We start from the raw sequence: 21154 nt of genomic DNA on the forward strand, positions 1-21154 counted from the left end.
TCCAACATGACTTGCACCAGTACACAAAACAAGGTCCATAGAGACATGGGTGAGCGAGTTTGGGGTGGAGGAACTTGACTGGCTTGAGTCCTGACCTCAACCCAGTAGAACACCTTTGGCATGGATTAGAGCAGAGACTGCGAGCCAGGCCTTCTCACCACATCAGCGCCTGATCTCACAAATGTGCTTCTGGAAAAATGGTCAAACATTCCCATAGACACACTCCTAAACCTTGTGGACGGCCTTCCCAGGAGAGTTGAAGCCGTTATAGCTGCAACGGGTGGGCCAACTCAGTATTGAACCCTACGGACTAAAGCCGCGTACACAGGATCAGATTTTCCGCAGACAAAGCCTTAGATTTTCTGTCCGAAGGGCATTGGCCAAAAACTTGTCTTGCATACAAACGGCACACAAATGTCGGCCAACAAACAAGCGTTGTTACATACTATGTAGTTTTTCAGCATTTTAGTGCCACCCTTTGGACACCTTCTGCTAATGTTGTGTTTGGTGAGCATTGCTTCCGAGCCTGCATGTTTGTATGAAGCTCTGAAGTTCCGACAATGTATGCACGCTCTAGTGATGTCATTGGCTGCATGCAGGGTGGATAGAACACTGCACGTTTAAAAGATATTCGTTTTACTTACAGGTCAGCCTTCTTATAGGCTTACCTGTAGAAAAAAAAAGACCAGGCGGGGTTTACTGCATTACTATTGATTTAAATAGGCTTTGCACAATGGCACGTTAGTATATGTGGCTGTATTACACCATAATGTATTGATTTTTAGTCATAGGATTAGAGCACTGAATAGGAGAGATCACAATAAGCACAGCGCTGTACTTTTCATAATCTTAAAAGGTATACCAGTCTTCCGTCAAAACAAAAAACAAGCAAAATCAAAAAAACAAGCAAAATCAAATAAACAAGCAAAATCAAAAAAACAAGCAAAATCAAAAAAACAAGCAAAATCAAAAAAACAAGCAAAATCAAAAAAACAAGCAAAATCAAAAAAACAAGCAAAATCAAAAAAACAAGCAAAATCAAAAAAACAAGCAAAATCAAAAAAACAAGCAAAATCAAAAAAACAAGCAAAATCAAAAAAACAAGCAAAATCAAATAAACAAGCAAAATCAAAAAAACAAGCAAAATCAAAAAAACAAGCAAAATCAAAAAAACAAGCAAAATCAAAAAAACAAGCAAAATCAAAAAAACAAGCAAAATCAAAAAAACAAGCAAAATCAAAAAAACAAGCAAAATCAAAAAACAAACCAAAATTCAAAATCTCATATTTAAATAGACCCTTAAAAACACATTGTATTAGTCTGCCCAGCTGAGAGAATAGCGGAAATCCCTGTACCTGTATCTTCTTCATTCAGTCTCTTCAGTTTACGTTGGGCCTCTTCAGACTGTAGAAGATAAAACAATACGTAGAGTGAACTTAATGACATTTGCATTTAACATCTTACGTAACTAAGCAAAGCAAATTAGTGCATGGTTACGATCAATAAAACCACAAAAAAAAGACAAAGAAATATAGGCTGCAATCACTTGGAGGACACATTTATGTGTTGTTACTTTGCTGAATGAAGGGGTGCGGGGGTACGTTCCCGCCGGTGACTCAGCCTTTTTGGCAGAGTGGGATTGATGCCCTGCTGCCGAAGCCAGCAGGGGAACAACACATACAAAGCAGATACAGAATGTGTCCTTCCTGCATTTTCTAGTGATGCTGTAGCTCAACATTTCTCATCAATAGCAGGATTGTGGGACATGGCTCCTCTTCAGCAACAGGGAGCGGGTGGGGAGCTTTGATATATTAAAGGACCTGTCAAAGTCTGCGTAAACCTTGATTTGTCTCCAGATCTACTGACTGCTGATCTGTTTTTCATATGCTCATTATGGATTACTTTATACAATATTTCAAAATTGTATAAAGCCCGAAAAAGGGATCCAAGTCATATAAAAAGCTTGTAATTTTAATAACACAAGTTAAATAATAAGGAGGTATCACTTAACCAGTTCAGAACCTTATAAATCCCACATGTCATGGCTTTGAAAGGATTAAACTATTTCACTGTTGCTACTTCAGGGGCGAGTTTGATTTTAAAAATACTTTGTACTTTTAAGTACATTAACACAGCATTTACCTTCGACTGTTCAGCTCTGGAATAATGGTGATAGAACAGGTTAAACTCCTTGGCACACTCAGGCTTCAACTCATACAGGCCTCTTCCTGTTAAGCCTGGCTTTCTAAACAGAAAAGCAACAAAGACACAAAGATAATAAGCACATCATCTAGAAATATTGAATAAAATGACACAAAGGTCTTACTTCACGCAACTTACTTAAAAGACGCTATCGTTTCAATCACTTGCTCCATTCCCGTCTCTTTGTTCTCCTATCAGTTCAAGGAAAGAAAGTCAATAACTCAATATTAAAGGCATATCTTAAAGCATGTCGATCACACAGTACCTGCAGAGTACTTCAACAATAAATTAACAGTGTGTACACTCTCAGACTTGAAATGGGGATATGAGGGAGGAAAGAGTAGGGAGCCATCTGCAGGGGAACACATGAACAATCTGTAGAGATCTTCTGTAAGTTACACTATATTTATTTTAAAAGGGGTACTAAAGGTTTGATAAAAAGAAAGGGAAAAAAAAAACCCACACACATACATCATACTTACCTCCGCTGTGCAGCTCGTTTTGCACAGAGTGGCCCCGATCCTCGTTTTCTGGGGTCCCTTGGCGGCTGTCTCAGCCCCCCCCCCCCGGCATCAGCTAACCCCCCTGGGAAGCACTTTCCCAAGGGGGTTACCTTGCGGGCATGCTCCCGAGTCCAGCATTTGCGTCCATAGGCATGAATGCCTGCGTCATTGGATTTGATTGACAGCAGCGTGAGCCAATGGCTACGCTGCTATCAATCTATCCAATGAAGAGCCAAGAAGACCGGTGCTGCGATGATGTCACTCTTGATGATGTCACAGTCCAAGGGGGTGTGTTCTTAATAGTGGGCACTCCTCCCAATGCCTGCTCCATCCCTATAAGATGACAGGATGAAGCCATGTTACCCTGATGCAGTGGAAGTTTTTCTGGAAGGCTATGGTTATTGCAAATATGACAAACAGGTATATTATCGGGGGCAGTCATGATTAGCATTGGGGCTACTATGGTGTACTGTAACTGCATAACAGGGTTTATATGAAGGTGAACTCATACTTTAAGTGTTGTTACCTGCAGCATACACTTGTGAGTTCAGAGCACCTTAAAGACCCATCCAGTCCTAGGCTGAAAGAACGTGGGTTAAATAGCAAGAGATTTCATTCAACTCAGAGGAATGGCACTGAAGAGACTACAGTGCACAGTCACTGTGTACTGCAGTTAGATGTACTCCACTATTAAAGTAGAACTGTAGTTATTTGTGCCCCCAGAGCTCTTGTCAATGTGCAAGTATGTTCATGAAAAGTGTCTATTTCTGCTTTGAGTGATGGCTATATTAACCTTAGCAGACATCATGCGCTATACATTCATCACCTTTCAAGGTAGGAGAAAACCTGCCAATTAAACTTGGACACACTTACATCTTCCGGCAAGGCCTTGACCAGTTCACTGTGGGCCATAGGTCTAATGCTGAGCTGGTGGACGATTTCCCGCTTTATCTCCTCAGTGACAGACACCTGTCCTACGCCAGGGCAAAATCGTTCACCTGGAACATAAAACATAGCTATTAAATACCATATAACCTAGGTCTTCATCCATTATGCAGAACACAACCTACTAAGCAGATCTGGAACTTTCTAAAAGCCAACACAGATCTAGGTACATGCTTTTTAAAAAGATATCTAAAACCCAAGCATCTAAAAATGATGTGCGTTACTTTGCCTGGCATTGTATTATTTGTTCAGTGTGTTTTATGAAGAAACTATCTGTGCTTTTAATTGCAGCCGTTGATCTTAATAGAGGTTCTTTTTTTCCCCTCCCAACTGCGGTTTACTAACGCTTTAAGCCAATTAGGAGGAATGACAGCAAGTAAACTTACCAACAATCATAATGATGAGGTGTAACATTTCCTCGATGAGGGTGTTATTCTGCTGCACTATGTCCTGGAAGAAAAGACACGCAGTGTGATTAAAAGGACAAAGTCACAATTTATGCCTAGAAAAATAGTGGGGGACATCAATCCTTTTGCAAGGAAAACCATGGCTGAGCAGTGAGGTGCACTGACACAGATTTATTACAAGGTTACAGCTGTAGTCATAGATTCCTCCTTTTAGGTGCGCCAAGTCAGATTTGTGACTGAATGAATCCTGACCCTGATCACACAAGTATGCTTCTAAGGGGAAATTTGTATTTAGTTCCAGTAATAAATCTAACTTTATAATGTCATACTTGGCTTCCCCCGAAATATATTTGCACAGGTCTTGAGGACTAGTAGTGCAGGTCTGAGCACTGTCACATGGGGGAGGTCACATGTTCCCCCTTACCAAAAAGTCCTGTTCCATTACAACAATGCCTGGAAGGATGGGCTCAGGCGTGTTCGCAACCCCACGTGCCCGTGCCACAGGGCTAATCACAGGCAGTGATACATTTCCCAATCTGTGCGGCCGCAAATCGGGAAGTGTCTCACTGCCTGTGATTAGCACTGTGGAGTGTCAGCTTCCTGGCAGGCTCGGGCGTGTGGAGTTGCGAACACGCCTGAGCCCATCCTTATCTGGAAGGTAGCAGGCTGTGAAGGAGCTGATGGAAGAGTATAACTTGTTGGTGATAAATTGGCTTTCAGCAGACACTGTCCCTTTAGGCTCATTGGAAAAAGCACATGTAACATTATAAACAGGATCTAAATTAAAGCATAAGTTCACCTTTCATAACATGTTACTACTATATTCAGGGTGTAACATGTTATCAATGCCCTGCGCCCAGCCCCCCCAATCGATCCCCGCTGTGAAAGCAAACTAGGAATCTTACCGTATATCCGTGTCTGCTGCTAGAATGCAAAAAGGACGTCCGCCCTGCTAAGTCACTCATTTATAGTCATTTATCCTCTGGGAATGGAAATCTACAAGGTCCAGCAGCCTTTGTGGCTGTCAGCTTGTAGTTTACAATGGACCACCACTGTGCAATGTATGAGCGGTGTGGAAGATCATAGAGTCTTCCTGTTAGAATGTATCAGCTTCCTCGTATGAGGTACGAGCAAGCAGATCCACCGACAGATCTGCAGGAGACCTGTATGGCATCAGCAATCTGCTGATCGCTTGTGCAATGCTTTACAGGCTCCTGTAAAGAAAAATAATGAAAAAATATATGCTTTTTTTTTACCTGCAAAAAAATGTACATTTATTTTTTTAAAGTGAACTTATCCTTTAAGACTAAAATAAGTAACAGCAACGGAAGCCACAGTAAAATAAAGAGATTTTTAATACAGCTTACCTGTAAAATCTTTTTCTTGGAGTACATCACGGGACACAGAGCGGCATTCATTACTATATGGGTTATATGGAGTACCTTCAGGTGATGGACACTGGCAATCTCAAACAGGAAATGCCCCTCCCTATATAACCCCCTCCCATAGGAGGAGTACCTCAGTTTTGTAGCAAGCAGTATGCCTCCCAAAATGGTCCTCAAAAGAGGGGTGGGAGCTCTGTGTCCCGTGATGTACTCCAAGAAAAAGATTTTACAGGTAAGCTGTATTAAAAATCTCTTTTTCTTTATCGTTACATCACGGGACACAGAGCGGCATTCATTACTATATGGGATGTCCCAAAGCAATGCTTACAATGAGGGGAGGGAGAACATCTCCAAGACAAAAGGATTTAATTTAGAGAAATACTCAAATCATAATAAATCCAACTTAGTTGAGAAAATTATTCTTAAATTTTAAATTTAACTCAAAAAAGAGGAGCCCCCGGAATCCGAGGGTCTCAAACTGCAGCCTGCAGCACTGCCTGCCCAAAGGCTGTATCAGAATTCCTTCTTACGTCCAACTGGTAGAATTTTGTAAACGTGTGGACAGAAGACCAGGTTGCCGCCTTGCAAACTTGAGCCATAGAGATCTGGTGGTGTGCTGCCCAGGAGGCGCCCATGGCCCTAGTAGAATGAGCCCTTAATGATACTGGAGGAGGCAACCCTTTCAAGCCGTAGGCCTGAGTGATTAACTGCTTAATCCACCTAGAAATGGTGGACTTTGCAGCTGCCTGCCCCTTCTTGGGCCCATCCGGTAAAATGAACAGCACATCTGTTTTCCGGATCTTCTTTGTAGCTTTAAGATAGGCCTTCATGGCCCTGACAATATCCAAGGTATGCAGCAACCCTTCCTTTCTGGAAGTAGGTTTAGGGAAGAAGGATGGTAATACCAAATCCTGGTTCAAATGAAAACTGGATATAACCTTCGGTAGAAAGGAAGGATGAGGGCGGAGAACGACCCTGTCCTTATGAAAAATAAGATATGGTTCCTTACAGGATAAGGCCGCCAGTTCCGATACTCTTCTGGCGGAAACTATGGCGACCAAAAATACTAACTTCCTTGTCAGTAAAACCAAAGGAATTTCAGCCAACGGCTCAAACGGTTGTTTCTGTAAACTTGACAGAACAAGATTTAAATCCCACGGACAAAGCGGGGATTTAACTGGAGGTTTAATACGTAAGACCCCTTGAAGGAAGGTCTTAACCAGCGAGTGGGTGGCCAGCGGCCGCTGAAACCACACTGACAGAGCAGAAATCTGTCCTTCGATTGTGCTTAATGCCAATCCTTTATCCACTCCTAGCTGGAGAAAACGTAAAACTCTATCGATGGTGAACTTGCGAGGAAGCCATAGCTTGGACTCACACCAGCCTACATAGGCCTTCCAGACCCTGTGATAAATCACCCTAGAGACCGGTTTCCTGGCTCTGATTAGGGTAGAGATTACTCTCTGAGACAGACCTCTACCCCTGAGAATCAGGGATTCAGCTTCCAGGCCGTCAAATTTAGATGCCGTAAGGCAGGGTGGAGGATCGGACCTTGCGATAGCAGGTCTGGCCGTAGAGGAAGAGTCCAAGGGTCTCCCACTACCATCCTTAAGATTAGTGAGTACCATGCCCTTCTGGGCCATGCTGGGGCTACCAGGATGACTGGTATGTGCTCCACCCGGATCCTGCGCAGCAGGCGGGGTAGTAACTGGAGCGGGGGAAACGCATAAAGAAGTTTGAACTGATGCCAAGGGCAAACCAACGCATCGGTTCCGCAGGCCATCGGATCCCTTGAGCGGGACATGAACCTGTCTAGCTTCTTGTTGAGTCTCGATGCCATGATATCCACGTCCGGCACTCCCCATCTTTGGCAGAGTGCTTGAAAGATTTGTGGATGCAGAGACCATTCCCCCGGCAATAGAGTCTGGCGGCTTAAGAAGTCCGCCTGAAAGTTGTCCACTCCTGGAATGAATATTGCCGATATGCAGGGCACATGAGCCTCTGCCCATAGGAGAATCAAGCTCACCTCTCTCTGAGCGGCTTGACTCCTGGTTCCCCCTTGGTGATTTATGTATGCCACGGCCGTGGCATTGTCTGATTGAATTCTCACCGGGAACCCCTGCAATTTTGACGTCCAGGCCCTGAGGGCTAGTCGAGCAGCTCTGAGCTCCAAGATGTTGATGGGCAACTGCTTCTCTGGCTTTGCCCAAGTGCCTTGGCGAGTGCAACCATCCAAAATTGCTCCCCAGCCCGTCAGGCTGGCGTCTGTGGTCACTATCTTCCAAGCCACTGGGCTGAAAGACTTCCCCTTCAGTAGATTCTGAGGGTCTAACCACCAACACAGACTTTGTCGGACTCTTGATGAGAGCGGCAACGGGATATCCAAGGCCTGTGGCCTTCTGCTCCATGCTGACAGGATGGCTGCCTGCAGGATGCGAGTGTGGCTCTGGGCGTATGGTACCGCCTCGAATGTGGCCACCATCTTGCCTAGTAATCTCATACATAGGCGAATAGTCGGTTCCTTCTTGCTTAGAACCAGTAGGATTAATTTCTTGATGGCTTTGACCTTCCTCAGAGGTAGAAACACTCTTTGTTGTTCTGTGTCTAATCTCATGCCGAGATATTCCAACTGCCTTGTGGGCAGGAAAGCCGACTTTTCTCGATTTAGGACCCAGCCGAACTTCTCGAGGGCCACTGCTCGCTCCAAGCCGGGAGACGAGTGATCTATGACTAGGAGGTCGTCCAGGTATGCTAGGATCGTGACCCCTTGGATCCTTAGCTTGGCTAGGATTGGAGCTAGGACCTTCGTGAACACCCGGGGGGCCGTAGCCAACCCGAAGGGAAGCGCCACGAATTGGAAATGACGCGAAGCCACCATGAAGCGTAGATATCTTTGATGTGGCTGATAAATTGGAACATGAAGGTAGGCATCCTTTATGTCTATGGACGCCATGAAGTCGTCCTTTTGGAGTGTGGCAGCTGCTGACCGCACGGATTCCATCCGAAATGAGCGGACTTTTAGGTATGCGTTTACCATCTTTAGGTCCAAAATTGGCCTGACCTCTCCATTGGACTTTGGGATGATGAATAGGTTGGAGTAGAAACCCAGCCCCTGTTCCAGGACTGGTACCTCTACTATTACTTCCTGGGAAAGTAGATGATTTAATGCCGACATTAATGCGGCTCCCTTCTCCGGATCGTTTGGAATCCTCGACGCCTGGAAATGAGGAGGAGGAAACTTTAGGAAATCTAATTTGTAGCCCGTGGCCACGGAAGACCGTACCCACTCGTCGGGAATGCTGGCTTCCCAGACCTCTGAAAAGAGTCGCAGCCTTCCCCCCACCTTCGTGGGTGGGGGCGCCCCTTCATAAGGTCGGCTTGGGGGCTGGTTTTGCTGGTTTGCGAAACCACTGCTTTCTGCCTCTAGCAGCCTGTCCTTGAGACTTGCTGTTGAAGCCGAAGTTTGCTTTCGCAGGAGGCCGTCGATACTGTTTGGCATTAGAGGGCCCCTGCCCAGGGGAGTACTGTCGTTTAAACGCAGGCCCCTGAAACTTCTTCTTAGTTGGCAAGAGAGTACTTTTGCCGTTTGAAATGGTCTGAATGTATTTATCTAGGTCTTCTCCGAAGAGTCGTCCTCCATGGAAGGGGAACCCTACCAGGAGCTTCTTGCATGGGGGCTCGGCCTCCCAGCTTTTTAACCATAAGAGTCTTCTCATATGGATAAGGGATAACGATAAACGTGACGCTTGCTGGATAGAATCCTTAATTGCGTCTACCGTAAAACATATGGCCTTAGAGACATCCGAAAATTCTTCTGCCTGCTGGGCAGGAATAAGTTTAAGCATCTGCTTAACTTGATCTGATAATGCTTGAGCAACCCCAATCGCAGCCACAGCTGGCTGTACTACTGCCCCTGCAGTAGTGAAGGAGTTCTTAAGTAGTGCTTCCAAGCGTTTATCAACTGGATCCTTGAATACCTGTATGTTTTCTACAGGGCATGTTAATGATTTGTTAATACATGAGATGGCTGCGTCCACTGCAGGAGTAGCCCATTTCTTGGAAAATTTATCTTCCATAGGATATAGGGCAGAGAATCTTTTAGGTGGTAAGAAGATTTTATCTGGCTTGTTCCAATCTTGGAACAAAACTCCCTCTAGTAGAGGGTGGATCGGAAACACTGCATTGCTTTGAGGCGCCCTCAGTGAGCCCAAAGCTGAAACCGTCGATACCTGGAGATCTGGTACTGGCAAGTTGAATGCATTATGGACCAAGTCCGTTAAGGCTTGAATCCACCAGCTCTCCCCTTGGGAGACTGCTCCAGACTCCACTGTATCCGGATCTTCGATCCCTGAACCTACTTGGTCCTTGTCCGAGAGGTCGTCCAATTCCCCTGAGGAAAGGACCTCCTCTTCTGAGGGTCCGCGCTCGGGCGACGGAGATCTAATCCGTTTACTGCCCCGCATAGCTGTGGCTATCATTTTTCCCATTCTTTTCTCCATCTCCTTTAAAGAGGTGAGTAATACCTCGTCCGTGACTATCTTAGGGTTGGACTGACCCGCGCCAGCTCCAGCCCCAGATCCCGATGGCCCCAAGGCTCCCTGTGGGGAAAGCAGCGGCATAACTTTGTCCGAGACCTCAGACTCTCTGGGGGAATCCCCACCTCTTGTACCCTCTGACCCGGATGCCATGGTACAATACCGAGGTACACCTGCTAGCTTATTGGTACTTGGAACTATAAATAGTTAATTGCCCAAACACCTGTTTGGGGGATAAAAAATGCTTCCTCTCCCCTAGATGACTTTTTTTTTTTTTCAATCTTTTTCTTTTTCAAATCCAGGAAAGAAAAAGCATTCTGTCCCCCTGAGTAGTATTGCAAAGAAAAACTATGAGATGGAAAAGAAACAGCCTATTTCTAGGCTTGAAAACAGTCTTCTGAAGACTGCAATATCCTTTCTGGCCACTGTGTGTCCTCGGCGCCCCGTGCTGCCGCTCTGGTCTTTCCTCCCCAGTTCCAATGTATTGAATGAGCTGTTTGGAACGAAAAAGGAAGGGCCGCCCCTTCCTTAAGCTACTGACCCGCCCTTCCCCCCTCAGCTAAACGGCGCGAATTGCGCCTATAACACGTGAACGCGCGCGCCCGCCGATAGGGGGGGGGGGTTGGGGGGAAGGGAGCCTCTCTGCTCCAGCTGGAACCACGAGGAGGTCAGCGTTTTGCCTGGCTCAGAGGAGGAAGACTGATGGAGCATCGCCTGGAGGCTTGCAGGTAAGCACAGCTCTCTGACACACACATACACTTTATATCACACAGGCCCCACTCAATGCTTTTCCAACACTACAAGGGAGGTCACTTCTTATGGGGAATAATACACATAGAGCCATCCTATCATTAAGATATGTGACTAGTTGCCAGATGCAGCGCATAACTTTAGGCATGTCCCCTGTGACCCCCCAGAAAAAACCTGCTAAGAACCAAGTTCTAAGAACCAAGTTCCGCAAGTTTTCCCCTCACTTACCTGCTCCATGCCGCAGGACTTTTGCACAGCAAGAGGCCCAATCTTCCCCCATCTCCGTGTCTAGACCTTCAGGCCCTGGGTTCCTATGAAGGATCCACTGTCCTGGGCCCATATAGCACTCTGGCAACAGAAACATTAGGCACCCAAAGGTTTCTAAGTTCTGGGCCCAGGGTCCAGCTCTCTAAAAAGAAAAGCATTATGGGCTATACCCCAAGGGTTTGGGGTCCGGTTACTGACCACTTTAGCGCTGAGGCCTTTGGACAGAACCGGTTAGCTCACCTAATCCCAAGGATGCGGAGGCAAGCTAAACCATGACCAACACCTAAGACACTGGCGTAAAAACTGAGGTACTCCTCCTATGGGAGGGGGTTATATAGGGAGGGGCATTTCCTGTTTGAGATTGCCAGTGTCCATCACCTGAAGGTACTCCATATAACCCATATAGTAATGAATGCCGCTCTGTGTCCCGTGATGTAACGATAAAGAAAAGAGGTCTTGCTGCCAAATGGACATTTCTTTGCATCCCCGTCCAAGGAGGATGCAAGTGGTAAAGCCGGCATTATTAGGAAGTAATGGTGCCCACCACTCAAAAATTCCACACAAGCGGAAAAATCTTTGCATCCAGTAAACAATTTTGATGGTCGGACGCTCTACTTATCTTCCCGTAACGTCTCACAGAACCAGGCTGTGCAAAACCAACCCAAGTGTGAAATAACAACACATGAAGTGTAGAGGAATAGAGGCTAAAAATCATACCTTGTTCGAGTTGTCTTTTCTGAACCTCTTCCCATAATCAGGGGTGCTAAATATCTGGAAGAGTTCAAACCGGCTGAGCACGATCATCAGAAAATGGTTGGGATCCATCATGGAAGCTCCAGCCTAGAATTAAAAACAAATGTCTGGTTGAGTGGACATCGTATGTTACAGCAACTGTATTTGTGCAGTTGTGTGGCCTCTCCGCATCTCTAACATAGGCGGGAGGTGTTCTGTAGTCTTGCAGATGGAAACTCAAGCAGGGTTGGCAACACCACTTGTGCAGCAGAATTGGCGTTAACCACTCACAAGAAACTGGGAGCTCAGTTTTTTTTCTGGCAGGATCAACAGCTTTTTTCTGTACTTACAGAATTTTGCAAGACAAAATAAGGGGTATTGTGGTTGAATTCCAGAGATGTACCGCATAGTTTTTGCCTATGCTTTTTAAAGAGACACGGTCACCTTGCTCATGCAGGGCAAAGTGACAGTTCCATCTCTGCAAAAGAGCACCCACATTCCTCTACTCACCTTTCCTGTGCTCCCTCCTCCATAGTAGCTGGCACAACTACTCAGCAATTTCTAGGGTGTATTATCAGGAGACCTGCTCCCCTGTGACAAGGCTCAGGCCTAGTAGCCAACTGCTAAGCCTAAGCACTGTCACATGACTGACGTTCCACCTGCCCGATCACCAAGACTGCTGATTTCAGGGCCGACTGTGATAATGAAAGAAGCGGCAAGGGAGCGCAGTATAAGAGTCAGTGTGGTAAATTGCAGAGACACTGGTGTGCGTTTATTAAAACTAGAGTGTGCAAAATCTGGAACAGCTTGGCATGGTAGCTTGTTTAATTAAGCTTTGACAAAAAAAAAAAACTGGAAGCCGATTGGTTTTAATGCAGAGCTGCACCAGATTTTGCACTCTTCAGTTTTAGTAATTCAACCCCACTGTTACTGCCTTGAATTGTTTAAGAAAATGCAGACAGCCAAAAGCAGCGTTTCTCAAGTCCTCAAGGCGCACCAACAGATCATGTTTTCAGGCTTTCCATTATTTTGCATAGATGATTTATTCAGTTTCACTGCGTTAGTAATTACCACAGCCGTTTCATCTGAGGGAAATCCTGAAAAAAGACACCCTTCAATGTAGACATGGTAAGGATTCTAGGCTTTTTGGCTTTGATGGTTTTTAACTTATCAATTTCACTGACAAGTGAATGCATTAAAAGGGAACCGTATAAATAGATATATTTTGAAAAAAACTGCTTACTTGTAACATCACAATGTCTTTATCAAACATCTCTCTTCTGCATTTCACATTATGATAATAGTAAATCTGTGAAAAAACATATCAGGTTAAAAAGGTTTCTGCTGCTTATTAAGGCACATCAGCATAATTTGAAGGCAGTAGACCCTTATGATATTTCTCACAACCCCATAACATTCTTGGTCATATACATTTTTTTCCCCTAAACCCTTTGAATGTGAGCACACTGACACACCATTGTTGGTGTCATAATGGGCTGTATGTAGGGTACATTGTAGCTTAGGTAGGATTTTATGGCTGAAGAAACTATGTAGGTCTTGTCTGCCATAAAAACTCTTCCCCTGCCTGCTACCATTTTTTTTCTTCTATATGTACACTGGCTGTTATGCATGCGCAGTTCGGTGTACGATTCTGAAAGTAACTGCAGGGACGTAATAACTCCTATGCATACAAGTAGCTGAAGATGATCGGCATAACGTGGCAGCAGTGATGAAGTGAAGTTTCATCCCTAGCATGAGGCACCTTGGGAGGCGATAGTGCCAAAATGAATTAACCCCTTGGAGCTGGCACCTCCTGGCCCTTTAAGAGGTTTAGAATGCCGGAAGTCATGCAGTGTTTATGATCACGTGACCACCGTGATTGCCTTTCACGGTGGTCACACAATGGAAATCTCCATATCAGGAGCTTTCCGGTAACTGTGCCAGGAATGCGCTCTTGGCTGTAATCACACTAATGCACACAAATATGCAGCTGCTCAGTGCCAAGGCCCACCCACCGAGGGGCTGCATATTTGTGTGCGACGGTGCCAAGGGGTTAAAGTGGATAGTCACTCTCCAAATCAACATTTTTAATCGTCATGCTGCTAGCATTAGTTGATAGGAAAGTAGATCATATTTACTTGTTTTAAACTTTTTTTTTTAAATAAATGTAAATCAGTTACTTTGTGGTTTCTTGCCTAGTCAGATGTCATACAGGCCAGGAGTCTTCAGAAGGAGACGGGAGGAGGGTTTTTCTCAGCTAAGCCCACACTCCTGCATGTATGCCTGAGCTAAAAGCAGATGGATTCCAGGAAGCAAATGCTACATCAATCATCTGTCCTTACTCAAAATGGCAACGACCAGAAATCTGTTTTTTAAAACCATGGGAGTGAGTCCCTGCAGCGCCGTGGAAAAATATTAGATAAAAAGTATGAACAAAATAAAAATAACCAAAAACGAGGGGGGGGGGGGGGGGCTTACATTTTGTAAAGAGTTACATTTGTGTCTGGAACTCCGCTTTAAGTAAGCTGCGCAAAGTTGCACATTATGCCAAGAGCCCTGAGGACCTGCAGCAGCATAGTTCCACTTTAACAAGAGTACAGAAATGTTTTGCAAACAATAAAAGATCATCACCCACCTGATTTACCAAAGAGAATCCGTTTCTTCTCCACATTCCAGCATGCACCTGAGCACATAGCACTAAACAGCGGAGTGGGTGCTCAATCAGCATTGGTGGACTCAGTTCACTCTGGAGTAAGAAACGGTCAACAAATATGACAACTACAAAGCATTTTCATACATGAAATAATATAACATAAGAACAAGACAAAATTATATTTGAGTAAAAAAAGATAAGTGCTTGTACTTTCAACCCATCTTTTTTAGTTTTCTTACTCTAGCCAAACTTCCAACATACAGCTACTGTCAATGAGCCAAATAAGTCTTTATACAAGTCAGAAAAAAAAGAGATTTTTAATACAGCTTACCTGTAAAATCTTTTTCTTGGAGTACATCACGGGACACAGAGCGGCATATTCATTACTATATGGGTTATATGGAGTACCTTCAGGTGATGGACACTGGCAATCTCAAAAACAGGAAGTGCCCCTCCCTATATAACCCCCTCCCATAGGAGGAGTACCTCAGTTTTGTAGCAAGCAGTATGCCTCCCAAAATGGTCCCCAAAAGAGGGGTGGGAGCTCTGTGTCCCGTGATGTACTCCAAGAAAAAGATTTTACAGGTAAGCTGTATTAAAAATCTCTTTTTCTTTATCGTACATCACGGGACACAGAGCGGCATATTCATTACTATATGGGATGTCCCAAAGCAATGCTTACAATGAGGGGAGGGAGAACATCTTCCTAAGACAAAAGGATTTAATTTAGAGATATACTCAAATCATAATAAATCCAACTTAGTTGAGAAAAAATAAATTTTTAAATTTAACTCAAAAGGGAGCCCCCGGAATCCGAGGGTCTCAAACTGCAGCCTGCAGCACTGCCTGCCCAAAGGCTGTATCCGTATTCCTTCTTACGTCCAACTGGTAGAATTTTGTAAACGTGTGGACAGAAGACCAGGTTGCCGCCTTGCAAACTTGAGCCATAGAGATCTGGTGGTGTGCTGCCCAGGAGGCGCCCATGGCCCTAGTAGAATGAGCCTTTAATGATAACGGAGGAGGCAACCCCTTCAAGCCGTAGGCCTGAGTGATTAACTGTTTAATCCACCTCGAGATGGTGGATTTTGCAGCTGCCTGCCCCTTCTTGGGCCCATCCGGTAAAATGAACAACACATCTGTTTTCCGGATCTTCTCTGTAGCTTTAAGATAGGCCTTCATGGCCCTGACAATATCCAAGGTATGCAGCAACCCTTCCTTTCTGGAAGTAGGTTTAGGAAAGAAGGATGGTAATACCAAATCCTGGTTTAGATGAAAACTGGATATAACCTTTGGTAGGAAGGAAGGATGAGGGCGGAGAACGACCCTGTCCTTATGCAAAATAAGATATGGTTCCTTACAGGATAAGGCTGCCAGTTCCGATACTCTTCTGGCGGAAACTATGGCGACCAAAAATACTAACTTCCTTGTCAGTAAAACCAAAGGAATTTCAGCCAACGGCTCAAACGGTTGTTTCTGTAAACTTGACAGAACAAGATTTAAATCCCACGGACAAAGCGGGGATTTAACTGGAGGATTAATACGTAAGACCCCTTGAAGGAAGGTCTTAACTAGCGAGTGGGTGGCCAGCGGCCGCTGAAACCACACTGACAAAGCTGAAATCTGTCCTTTGATTGTCCTTAATGCCAATCCTTTATCCACTCCTAGCTGGAGAAAACTTAATACTCTATCGATGGTAAACTTGCGAGAAAGCCATCGCTTGGACTTACACCAGCCTACATAGGCCTTCCAGACCCTGTAATAAATCACCCTAGAGACCGGTTTCCTGGCTCTGATTAGGGTAGAGATTACTTTCTGAGACAGACCTCTACCCCTGAGAATCAGGGATTCAGCTTCCAGGCCGTCAAATTTAGATGCCGTAAGGCAGGGTGGAGGATCGGACCTTGCGATAGCAGGTCTGGCCGTAGAGGAAGAGTCCAAGGGTCTCCCACTACCATCTTTAGGATTAGTGAATACCATGCCCTTCTGGGCCATGATGGAGCTACCAGGATGACTGGTATGTGCTCCACCCTGATCCTGCGTAGTAGGCGGGGTAGTAACTGGAGCGGGGGAAAAGCATAAAGTAGTTTGAACTGATGCCAAGGGCAAACCAGCGCATCGGTTCCGCAGGCCATCGGATCCCTTGAGCGGGATATGAACCTGTCTAGCTTCTTGTTGAGTCTTGATGCCATGACGTCCACGTCCGGCACTCCCCATCTCTGGCAGAGTGTCTGAAAGACCTGTGGATGTAGAGACCATTCCCCCGGCAACAGAGTCTGGCGACTTAAAAAGTCCGCCTGAAGGTTGTCCACTCCTGGAATAAATATTGCCGATATGCAGGGCACATGAGCTTCTGCCCATAGGAGAATTAAGCTCACCTCTCTCTGAGCGGCTTGACTCTTGGTTCCCCCTTGGTGATTTATGTATGCCACTGCCGTGGCATTGTCCGATTGAATTCTCACCGGGAACCCCTGCAACTTGGACGTCCAAGCCCTGAGGGCTAGTCGAGCAGCTCTGAGCTCCAAGATGTTGATGGGCAACTGCTTCTCTGGCTTTGCCCAAGTGCCTTGGCGAGTGCAACAATCCAAAATTGCTCCCCAGCCTGTTAGGCTGGCGTCTGTGGTTACTATCTTCCAAGCCACTGGGCTGAAAGACTTCCCCTTCAGTAGATTCTGAGGGTCTAACCACCAACACAGACTTTGTCGGACTCTTGATGAGAGCGGCAAAGGGATATCTAAGGCATGTGGCCTCCTGCTCCAGGCTGACAGGATGGCTGCCTGCAGGATGCGAGTGTGGCTCTGGGCGTACGGTACCGCCTCGAATGTGGCCACCATCTTGCCTAGTAACCGCATACATAGGCGAATAGTTGGTTCCTTCTTGCTTAGAACCAGTAGAATTAATTCCTTGATGGCTTTGACTTTTATCAGAGGCAGAAACACCCTCTGTTGTTCTGTGTCTAATCTCATGCCGAGATATTCCAACTGCCTTGTGGGCTGGAATGCTGATTTTTCTCGATTTAGGACCCAGCCGAACCTCTCGAGGTACTGAACTGTGAGGGCCACTGTTCATTCCAAGCCAGGAGACGAGTGATCTATGACTAGGAGGTCGTCCAGGTATGCTAGGATCGTGACCCCTTGAATCCTTAGATTGGCTAGGATTGGAGCTAGGACCTTCGTGAGCACCCGGGGGGCCGTAGCCAACCCGAAGGGAAGCGCCATGAATTGGAAATGACGTAGAGCCACCGAGAAGCGTAGAAATCTTTGATGTGGCTGGTAAACTGGAACATGAAGGTAAGCATCCTTTAGGTCTATGGATGCCATAAAATCGTCCTTCTGAAGTGCGGCAACTGCTGACCGCACGGATTCCATCCGAAATGAGCGGACCTTGAGGTATGCATTTACCATTTTTAAGTCCAAAATTGGCCTGACATCGCCGTTGCTTTGGGATAATGAATAGGTTGGAGTAGAAACCTAGCCCCTGTTCTTGGACTGGTACCTCTACTATTACCTCCTGAGAGAGTAGATGATTCAATGCCGCTATTAATGCGGCTCCCTTCTTCGGATCGTTTGGTACTCTTGACTCCTGAAAATGAGGAGGAGGAAACTTTAGGAAGTCTAGTTTGTAGCCTGTAGCCACGGAGGACCGTACCCATTTGTTGGGAATGCTGGCCTCCCAAACCTCTGCAAAGAGACGCAGTCTTCCCCCCACCTTCGAGGGTGGGGGCGCCCCTTCATAAGGCCGGCTTGGGGGCTGGCTTGCGAAACCACTGCTTCTTGCCTGCGCCGGCCTGTCCCTGCGACTTGTTAAAATTTGATCTTGCAGGAGGCCGTCGATACTGTTTGGTATTGGAGGGCCCCTGCCCAGGGGAGTACTGTCGTTTAAACGCAGGCCCCCGAAACTTCTTCTTGGTGGGCAAAAGAGTACTTTTTCCGCTTGAAATGGTCTGGATGTATTTGTCCAGGTCTTCTCCGAAGAGTCGTCCTCCATGGAAGGGGAACCCTACCAGGAGCTTTTTGCATGGGGGCTCTGCCTCCCAGCTCTTTAACCATAAGAGTCTTCTCATATGGATAAGGGATAACGATAGACGTGACGCTTGCTGGATTGAATCCTTAATCGCATCTACCGTAAAGCGTATGGCCCTAGGGACGTCCGAAAATTCTTCTGCCTGCTGGGCAGGAATAAGTTTAAGCATCTGCTTAGCTTGATCCGATAATGCTTGTGCAACCCCAATTGCAGCCACAGCTGGCTGCACTACTGCCCTTGCAGTAGTGAAGGAGGTTTTAAGTAGCGTTTCCAAGCGTTTATCAACCGGATCCTTGAACACCTGTATGTTTTCTACAGGGCATGTTAAAGATTTGTTAACACATGAGATGGCTGCGTCTACAGCCGGGGCTGCCCATCTCTTGGAAAATTTCTCTTCCATAGGATATAAGGCAGAGAATCTCTTTGGTGGTACAAAGATTCTATCTGGCTTGGCCCAATCTTGGAACATAACTTCCTCTAGTAGAGGATGGATCGGAAAAACCGCATTGGTTTGAGGCGCTCTTAGTGAGCCCAAAGCTGAGACCGTTGATACTTGGAGGTCTGGTACTGGCAAGTTGAACGTCCTATGGACCAAGTCTGTTAAAACTTGAACCCACCAGCTCTCCCCTTGGGAGGCTGCGCCAGACTCCTCCGTACCCGGATCCTCGATCCCTGAACCTACTTGGTCCTTGTCCAAGAGGTCTTCCCATTCCCCTGCGGAAGGGACCTCCTCATCTGAGGGTTCACGCTCGGGCGACGGAGACCTATTCCGTTTTCTGCCCCGCATAGCCTTGGCTATCATTTTTTCCATTCTTTTTTCCATCTCCTTTAGAGAGGTGGACAGTACCTCGTCCGTGACCACCCTAGGGTTGGACTGACCCGTGCCAGCTCCAGCCCCAGATCCCGATGGTCTCACCAAGGCTCCTTCTGGGGAAAGTAGCGGTAAGACTGTGTCCGAGACCTCGGACCCTCTGGGGGAATCCCCACCTTTTGTACCCTCCGAACCAGATGCCATGGTACAATACCGAGGTACGCCCGCTACTTAATGGTGTTTGGGAAAATAAATAGTTGTTGCCCAAAAACCCTTTCTGGGGAAAAAAATGCCTTTTCTTATTAATCTTGGTTTGTTTCTTTTTTTTTTTTTTTTTAAACCAAAGAAAGAAAAACCACTCTGTCCCCCTTTAGTAGTATTTGCCAATAAAAACTGCTGAAAAGAAAAAGAAACCCTATCTCTAGGGTAAAAGACAGTCTTTTTGAAGACTGTAATACTCTTCTTTGGCCACTGTGTGTCCTCGGCGCCCCACTCTGCCGCTCTGGTCCTTCCTCTCTCAGTTCAAACACATCACTGAGCTGGGAACTTTTTGGAAGGGCCGCCCCTTCCTTTTACCTACGGGCCCGCCCTTCCCCTTCAGCAAAACGGCGCGAAATTGCGCCCATATCACGGGGACGCGCGTGCCCGCCGGCGGGGGGGGGGGGGGGGGGGGAGGGGGCCACACACGAGGAGGTCAGAGGCTGATCCTGCCGTCTAAGGCCAGGATCCACAGAGTGGCATTATTTTTCTGCAGCAACCGCCTGGACCTCTCTGAGCAGGCTTGCAGGTAAGAGCATTCACTCTCTACATAAGAAACGTCAATAGATTCCCAGGAGCTTCTCTTAAGAGAATTGTCACTATACACACAGGCCCTTTTCAATGCTACTAGCACCAGTTGCAATACTACCAGGGAGGTCACAATTATGGGGATTATACACATATAGAGTCATCCTATCTTTAAGATATGTGACTCACCTTGCCAGATGCAGCGCATAAACCATAGGCATGTCCCGCTGTGACCTTCCCCCAGACAAAACCTGCTGCGAACCAAGTTCCGCAAGTTTCCCCTTCACTTACCTGCTCCATGCCGCAGGACTTTGCACAGCAAGAGGTCCAATCTTCCCCCATCTCCGTGGGGCGTCTAGACCTTCAGGCCCTGGGTTCCTATGAAGGATCCACTGTCCTGGGCCCATATAGCACCCTGGCAACAGAAACATTAGGCCCCCAAAGGTTTCTAAGTTCTGGGCCCAGAGTCCAGCTCTCTGTGACAGAAAGCATTATGGGCTATACCCCAATGGTTTGGGGTCCGGTTGCTGACCACTTTAGCACTGAGGCCTTTGGACAGAACCGGTTAGCCCACCTTAATCCCAAGGATGTGGAGGCAAGCTAAACCATGACCAACACCTAAGACACTGGCGTAAAAACTGAGGTACTCCTCCTATGGGAGGGGGTTATATAGGGAGGGGCACTTCCTGTTTTTGAGATTGCCAGTGTCCATCACCTGAAGGTACTCCATATAACCCATATAGTAATGAATATGCCGCTCTGTGTCCCGTGATGTACGATAAAGAAAATCATCTGGTTTTACCAAAGTAAAGTTCTGCAGTTCAGTCAAGATTAAAGTGATTTTAAAAGTAATAAAAAAAAAACACATGTCTATACTTACCTGTTATGTGCAAAGGAATTGCACAGAGCAGCTGCACACCTTTTCAGGTCCCCCGTTGGAGCTCCAGGCCCCTCTGTCCATTGCCCCCAAGGCAAGCTGCTTCTTATTGGTGTACTCATGTTGCATCCATTGACACAGACAGTGGGAATCGGCCCCGCCCACCGCTCCCTCGTCACTGGCTTTTATTGACAGCACTGGGAAACAATGGCTCCTAGTGCTCCAGCAAAGCCAGCAAGACCCGGAATTGAGGGGAGAGAGGAGATGCAGATGTGCACAGC

General features: G+C 46.3%; 1 protein-coding gene across 2 annotated transcripts in view; it reads right to left on the reverse strand.

Annotated features, from left to right (window-relative positions):
* UBR2 (ubiquitin protein ligase E3 component n-recognin 2) overlaps positions 1–21154 on the reverse strand; it is a 129181-nt gene that overhangs the window by 52275 nt on the left and 55752 nt on the right. For both annotated transcript variants that reach the window (XM_040351504.1, XM_040351505.1), the window contains exons 17-24: positions 14362–14472; positions 12970–13035; positions 11712–11834; positions 4037–4100; positions 3579–3703; positions 2341–2393; positions 2143–2245; positions 1356–1404 (exon numbers count right to left, since the gene is read on the reverse strand). In XM_040351504.1, the coding sequence (XP_040207438.1) occupies positions 1356–1404; positions 2143–2245; positions 2341–2393; positions 3579–3703; positions 4037–4100; positions 11712–11834; positions 12970–13035; positions 14362–14472 (694 nt within the window). The remainder of the gene's footprint in view (positions 1–1355; positions 1405–2142; positions 2246–2340; positions 2394–3578; positions 3704–4036; positions 4101–11711; positions 11835–12969; positions 13036–14361; positions 14473–21154) is intronic.

This window comes from Rana temporaria, chromosome 4 (assembly GCF_905171775.1).
Source record: "Rana temporaria chromosome 4, aRanTem1.1, whole genome shotgun sequence".
Lineage (NCBI taxonomy): Eukaryota > Metazoa > Chordata > Amphibia > Anura > Ranidae > Rana > Rana temporaria.